General features: G+C 40.0%; 3 protein-coding genes across 15 annotated transcripts in view; 1 reads left to right on the forward strand and 2 right to left on the reverse strand.

Annotated features, from left to right (window-relative positions):
- The window catches only part of LOC129796209 (mitochondrial uncoupling protein Bmcp-like), a 590308-nt gene that overhangs the window by 308560 nt on the left and 274154 nt on the right, over positions 1-7594 (reverse strand). The gene's annotated exons all lie outside the window — the stretch shown is intronic.
- Positions 787-2883, forward strand: LOC129796111 (organic cation transporter protein-like). Its single transcript, XM_055837839.1, has 3 exons — positions 787-1663; positions 1827-2564; positions 2634-2883. Exons 1-3 carry the CDS (start codon positions 911-913, stop codon positions 2793-2795), a joined length of 1653 nt encoding a protein of 550 aa, XP_055693814.1. The 5' UTR covers positions 787-910; the 3' UTR covers positions 2796-2883.
- On the reverse strand, positions 2816-7580 carry LOC129796119 (major facilitator superfamily domain-containing protein 8). 13 transcript variants are annotated; one of them, XM_055837862.1, is made up of 5 exons: positions 7309-7580; positions 4489-4818; positions 3911-4414; positions 3690-3841; positions 2816-3629 (listed from the first exon to the last, which is right to left on the reverse strand). In XM_055837862.1, the coding sequence occupies exons 2-5, from the start codon at positions 4678-4680 to the stop codon at positions 2885-2887; spliced, it is 1593 nt and encodes a 530-aa protein (XP_055693837.1). In that variant the 5' UTR covers positions 4681-4818; positions 7309-7580; the 3' UTR covers positions 2816-2884. The 13 variants fall into 13 exon arrangements, with proteins under 13 accessions (XP_055693837.1, XP_055693836.1, XP_055693835.1 ...); XM_055837861.1 differs by having other exon boundaries at positions 4489-4873; XM_055837860.1 differs by having other exon boundaries at positions 4489-4876.

Below are 7594 nucleotides of genomic sequence, written 5' to 3' on the forward strand. Positions count from 1 at the left end.
AATAGTTTTGTAAATTGATAAATTTCTCTATTGAAGTTAATGCGTTGGAATTTGTTAATTCCAAACACGTGTTAATCTCACAAGATTCAATTTTATTAAGCGTGGGAGATAATTGCACGCTTCAGTGGATGAGCTTTAATGCCTTTTCTTGAATGACTTAGAGAAGATGTATTGTTGTATGTTAGAGAATTATCTAGAGAATAATTTACATAGAGAAGGGTAAATAGGAAAGAGACTAAATGGGAATTTTTGTGCACGCTTTTCCAGAGATGCTATATATAGCAATAGACATGCAACTATGAGGCGCCTGATAAGATGTATGCAGCATAGGACACTATCAGGGAGCATTTGCTGGCATTTGGTGACACAGACGCAGCGCGCCTTATTAATTCAATCTTAATATATAAAGCTGAAATGTTTGTCTGTCTGTGGCACATGAACTCCTCCGAAACGGCTGGGCCGATTTTGATGAAATTTGGTATGGGAGTAGAGGGGGTCAATACGAGTTGCAAGCGCTATATGGGATTCCGCCCCCTCCCCCCTTTATAGCGCCCCCACAGAAAAATTGATTTTTTCCCATTTTCTACCTGCTGAAGGGTTAGATAACGGGATTTTTTTATTTTAAATTTTTTTCGGGTACCGTATTATTCATCCCCCCTACTAATATACGCCCCACTTTTATAGTTAAAAATGGAGTTTGCTCACACGTGATTGGAGGCTCGGGTTGACTAGTATGAGTATATGGGAATCTTGATAAGCTCTTGCCCATATTGGCTACTCCCCCCATGGATTATCGGAGGCAGTACATTCAGTTACAGTCGCGCAGCTTCCCGAGTTAGAGTGAAAATTGTGTGTGAGTTCGCGGGAAGAATTTTTGAGAAAGCTCACAGAGTCTTCCAGAAGGCGCGAGATGAGTCGCGGTGATGAGTCAAAGTGGGACAAAGTGTTGCAGGAACTTGGTGATTTTGGGGTATTTCAGCTGAAGAACTACATCCTCATCTCACTTGTTGTCCTCCTGCCACCTGTCTATGGGTTCAGCTACGTCTTCACAGCTGCCGACACCAACTACCGATGTCGCATTGAGGAATGTGAACCCCCGGGGGCGCCATTTATGAACAATAGAACCCTCCTTGAGCTCACAATCCCCCAAAATGAGGGGCGATTCGCACGATGTGATCGTTTTGCCACCATCAATAAAACCCTCGATACGTGCATGATCTCCAACATTGATTACAACACCACGATGAAGTGTAGTGATTTCATCTATGACACCACCAAAAGGACCATTGTATCCGAATGGAATTTAACTTGTCCTGAAAATGAGTGGAAGCTCGCTTTTGTGGGGACAATGGCTAATTTTGGTCAATTTATCGCTCTCCCCATTACGGGCTTTTTCTCAGATCGTTTTGGTCGGAAGACTGCCTTTATAATTTCAACCCTCTGCTGTGGTCTCTGTGGCATTATTAAATCCTTCTCAAGTACCTACACGATGCTGGTGTTGTTTGAATTCCTCGAAATGGCCCTGGGATCGGGAATCTATGCGTGTGGCTATGTGCTCGGGATGGAACTTGTGGGACCAAGCAAGAGAGCCTTTGGTACACTCTTCATAAATAGCTTCTACACCACCGGGGGTGCTATTCTTGGCTTCGTTGCAATATGGCAGGTTAGTCACCATCACAAAGGTCTTTAATCCTAGTGAAGAAAAAGATCAAAAAGAAATTCTCTTTTATGCTTCCCCTCAACAGAGACTTGTGGAGCGAAAAAAAAATCCCTTATCATTGTGTGCCTTTTCGTGTCATTAAACCTTATCTGTCTGCGCGTTTTAGGATTACTGGCGTGATATGCTGAGATGGTTGTACTTCCCATGCCTCATAGTCGTGGCGTACTTCTGGCTCATTCCCGAGAGTGTTCGATGGCTGCTGACAATGGGACGTCAAGATGAAGCAAGTAAGATCATCCGGAAGGCGGCTAAGCGCAATAAGGTGCTTCTTTCCGAGGAAACAATTGCAATTCTGCATGGAAACACTCAGCCCAGCATTCAGCCCTGCATTCAGCAGGATGTTAAGGTCAATCCCATGGGGAAGAAGAAGAAGAAATCCTACCCAATTGCCAGTATTTTCAGCTCACCCGCCCTCCTTCTTCGTCTGGCCATTTGCTCCTTTTGCTGGATCACCAATACCTTCGTTTACTATGGCTTGGTCATAAATTCCGCCTCATTCGGTGACAATATCCACACAAGCTTCATCCTGGGGTGCTTCATTGAGATCCCATCATTCATCTGTAGCTACCTCATTCTCGACCGCATTGGTAGACGATGGACACTCTGCAGTGCATTCCTTGTCAGTGGAACAGCCTGTCTTGCAATCATCTTCACACCAACAGGGTACACCGGCATGCGGCTCCTTCTTTTCCTCTTTGGTCGCTTTGGCATAACAATCTCCTTCACCAGCATCTACCTCTACACAACGGAGATCTTCCCAACAGAGCTACGAAGTAGCTTGCTGTCTTTCTGTTCGACTGTTGGACGAATTGGGTCTGCCATTGCACCCCAAACGCCACTCCTGGTAATAAAAGAAATCTCTTCCTCACACCCTCTGTCTGCTTCCTAAATCTGTGATTTTTTTTTCTTTCAGGCAAACATTGCAAAATCCCTCCCGATGGTTCTCTTCTGTGGCACCGCCATTGCAGCATCAATCCTCATTCTTCAAGCACCCGAAACACTAAATGTCAAGCTTCCGGATACAGTGCAACAAGCTGAAAAGCTCAACAACTCCACATCACACAACATTCAGTGATGCGTGGGCTATTTAGAAAATTTTTTATACTATTTTTTACTTTTATTTGTGATCTGTACAGCGCGATATTAAATTCGTTCTATTGTGATCTACCTGTTTTCATCTTTTTCTGGCTTAAGGGCTTCTAATTCGGGTTCTAATACTATATCTAGGGATTCTCGGGATGCCAGCTTCACCATTGACATTTCGTGCAGTTCCACAGACGGTGGAATGGGTGGATTATCAAGTTCAGGTGGTACAAGGCGATTACTGAAGAGCCACAACCATATCATGGCTACGGCCATCATAACTGTCGTCACACCAAAAGTCCAGTATGTGCCCAATCTTGTGTAGATGTACCCCACAAAGACGGGCCCGAGGACACGTGATAGGCACCCTGAGCCCGTCATTAAACCCATCCACGTGCCCTGTGGCCGTGGTCCGAGGACCTTGGAGAAGATTGTCTGGATGAGAGTCACCCCAATTGGGTATCCAATGGATGTTGTGATGTAGCCAAGGAGGAATTGTGCTATCGTCATGGCGGGTGTTGTTCTGCACCATTCCTGTGATGCTGGACACCCAACAACCTCAACATCGGGATTTGTTGAATTGCTAACCTCGGCAATTGGGGGTGGTTCACTACCCCATGGAATGTAGAGAGCACGCCCGAGAACCATGAAGAAGAAGCCACCCCAGAGGAGTACTTTGCGCTCATCGAAACGCTTACACAGTGGATTAATGGCCACGAAAGTTACGCACGCAATTACAGCTCCCACAGACATTAGGATCCCCATGTAAGACAGAGCTTCCATTTTTGTCCATGTAAACTGATCCATTGTCAGCGATGTTCCCAGTCTAAAACAACAATCATTTTTTTTTAAAGGTAATCTTAAATATTCTCTTAATTCTTCTTACGTTTCCAGAAGAACAAAATTAAAAACGAGAATGAAGAAGGCAACAATGAGAGTCCATGCTGAAAAATAATCTGGCTTAATGGATTTCCATGTTTCCTGTTCATCATCTTTTCCCTGCATTATCATGGCTTCCTTGGCTGCAATTCTTCTTTCCTGAAAATGTGCAAAAAGGAATGAAATCATTTCCCTTTCACCAAGACACAAAAAAGACCCAAAATTTACCTTAAAGAATGTCGGCAAGAACATGCAAAAATTCCCAATGCCCAGTAGAACATTGATCCACCCGGAAGCAGTGTACATGTTTAGGTGGAAGATCCCTGGAATTACAAATCCCCGCTCTCCGAGCTGTGTAACAGCAGCCTGAAGGGCAGGACCCACAACAAAGCCCAAAACTTGCGCAAGGGACACCATGGCTACGGCTCCAGTGCGTTCCTTGAGCCTTGTTGCAGCTGACAAGTAAGATCGGCATACGGCAATATTGGAAGAGCTGACACCAACAAAAAACCTCGAAATTAGCATCCAATACTTATGATGCGATGGTAGAATCTCAATGGATGAGTACACAGCACTGGCTGTTGTGAAGATGACCAAGGAGAGGAGAAGTGGGATACGTATGGAGGTGAGTTTATTGCTCCAGAAACCAAACAAGGGACTAAAGAGCATCTGACCGAATGGATTGGCACCCACAATGTATCCCATAAAATCCTTTCCAGCTTCAGGATCTAGCTATAAAAAGAAAAAAAATATGATGAGTTCTTAAGATTTTTTATTAAAGAATTTTTTAAAATTTCTTTTCAAACCTTATTGAGATAGGGCCAAATGCCCGTGAGTATAATGCTGAATCCCAACGACATGAGAAACATAGTGAAGTAGATGACACGTACAGAGTACCATCGTTGATTGTACTCCTCCTTTGTCTCCAGGGATTCATCGTGACCTGGTGTTGTAGGTGTTGGTGTGGATTTGTTGAAGATACGTCGAATCCAATCCATCTCGCATCACATATCGCGCGCGTTGCCACAGGTGAATGCCTTTCGCTTAGTGCGCAATATGATTAGCTTTGCGGTAGGTCAGGAAAGCTCCTCGTCAGCTATGTTCTTTCGGTCTTCTCTGCAATTCCTCTTCAAGCACTTTTTCCCACCAAAACGTCCACATGAAATCTCACACTTTTTTCTTTTAAATTTTCTACTTTTATTTAAAAATTAAATTCTTTTAAATTTCATCAGTAAATATCTTTTACACGTGCCTAAAGAACGATCTAAATTATTGGTACGATGCCAAGATCTACTCCGTTGAGAACTGAAAGTCCCCCTCACACTGCTCCGACCAAGTACTTTGGTCAAAAATATCAATTTCTTATCACTAAGGCGCGTTGTGAAACACTGCGAGTAAAATTTATTCTGTAAGCATAAGAGATAAGAACATCGTCTCTGCGAGCCTTGATACTTTCGCTCATAAAGAGAGCACGCGTAAATAAATTGCTCTAATCACTCACACAAGTTGATGACGTTAATTTAAGAGACAAAAAGGGGTCATTAAATGGCAGTTTCGGTAACACTTTTCATTAAAAAAGTCCATTAATTTTACCATAAAGTTAATCATAAAAATCGCGCAACTAAGAGAGCAAAGAACTCTCACTTTTTGCACTATAAAATGTATTATGAAAAAAAACTTTACTTTTTGGGTGGATTTTAAAGTCAAATTTTGTGTTAGAATTTTAGAATATCATTTCCTCCAGAGAGGCAGCAAAGTGGGAAAATTTATACAGCACTGACCACACAAAGTAATTGGGTGAGGAAAGTCGCGTGAATAAGCAGCAAAATATCGATTTAGTTGGGAGTTTAAAAAAAATTAAATGCCATGCAAGAGTAATTATATGTTTTTCATTCAATTTATATACAGCCAATAAGCAAAAAATCTGCATAAACAAAATAATGGGTAATGTTTTAAAATTAAAAGTATTAGGCCAATATTATTATAAATTATTTTTGCTGAGTAAAGATAAATTTAAATTAATTAATTTTAACTTTTTTAGGTCATCAAAATTCAGAGAAAATTATATTCTGACTTAATAGAACCATTAAAAATACTAATAAAAAATTATAGGGAAAGATGTCCAAATCTTTTTTTTTTACTAATGTAAATGAAAATGTTTTATTAATTATTGTATTTTAGAGAAAAGTCTGTAATTTTTCCATTTACTGTACCTACAATTTTAATTATTCTGAAAAAAAAATCTTAAATGCCTTTTCAATTCTATTTGATAAGATCACATTTTCCAGAGCTTTGAACTCTTATCGGTAGACTTAAAAGTTTTTCCTAGAGTTTTTTTTAATCTCATGAGAAATTAAATTTTATTATCATCTTTCAGCAAATGACGTACAAATTACAAAAGAATACAAAGAAATTAACAATCATTCAATCCAAAAAAAAAAACTAGTGAAGAAAATCATTAAAGAGGAGGTAGGTATATTATGTACGTTATTGTCTGAATTTAATCGAGATTTATAAAAGAAATATTAAAACACGAAATTGCAGAAGATTAGTTTGGAGAAGTTGAAGAATTTTTCCCGATATTTCAGGTAATTTTGACAAAAAAAAATTACGAAAAGTAAGAACCTGTCTTTGTGTGAAATACATGAGAGTGGGGTAAAAAGAGTCATACAAGGGTTAGTAAAGCTTAAAATATAATATTTCACGATGAGAGAGAACGAAAGGGAAAGCACAAAATTGTCTGACAAGAGTTATTTATGGGGCGTAAATTATTTCTTTTTTATTTATTAAAAAAAAAATTCATTTTGTACTGTGTCGCAGTGAAAACTGATATCTTTTTGGGCTTTTCTTTATCCCTTTGTATATTCTTTAACAATTTATTTTTGAACTGGTTCATCACCAATGCAAGGCTTTCATAAGGAAGTGAATAAAAGAAAAAGGATATTATATACAATATTATATCCGCTGTCTTTTTGTAAAAAAAAACCCTAAAAATTCGTTTGTTTCTGCAATTTTCTCTGATAAATTTCCCATAAAGATAAGAATTAACTTGTTTCTTGGTTTATTTTCTATTCAAATCGTTTAGTCAACTGAAAACACGTGCATTTGCATGATAGCATAAAATATTTTGTATGGAAAATAATATTTTTTTTTATAAGACAGATGCACGTTGTCGGTGTGGATTTGCGTGAAAACCTTGAAAACCTGAATACTTCCGTTGAAGCGTGATTCGTGGGATTTGCCAGCCCCTCCGCCTCTCAACCGCGCGCGTCTTTGTTTCGTGGCTCGATATCAATTTTTCGCGCGATTTTCCTCTCCTGTGTTTAGTCTCACACATCTTAAACCATGAGACCACACCATAATCATTCAATGATAAAGAGTGAATTTAATTTATGGCTTCTCATTATGTGTGGTATGAAGTCTCCCCAGGTGAGATATATTATTTTTTTTTCTCACACACAAGTCACAAATGGTCACAAAATGATGTGGTTCTCACATTTATATGGGAGAAGAAAGAACCTGAGGAGTGCACCGAAGGTTGTTCACCCTTGGATTCCAATGCATGTTTTATTTTTAAATACTCGCGAGATATTTTTCCTTTTAAACTTAATGCATTGAACACTCACATTTGTAATTTTTCTAGCATGTCACCGTGTCACACGACTCCACACTCTCTCTGTGGGGCTCACAATTTCACTTTGTGAACGGGAAGTGGGGGAGCGCGACCACCAGATTGCCGGCAAGTGAGCCCCCGAAAGTCATCTGATTCGCGGGTGTGACGAATTAACTTTCTCTCCTTCTCGCGCCGAGACTCAACTACACAAAAAGCAACCTCTTCGCGGGGCACAACATCAAATTCAACTGATCATAGACCAGCCAAGACTACGGTCGCGAACTCACACGCGAAGTATT

This window comes from Lutzomyia longipalpis, chromosome 4 (genome assembly GCF_024334085.1).
Source record: "Lutzomyia longipalpis isolate SR_M1_2022 chromosome 4, ASM2433408v1".
Lineage (NCBI taxonomy): Eukaryota > Metazoa > Arthropoda > Insecta > Diptera > Psychodidae > Lutzomyia > Lutzomyia longipalpis.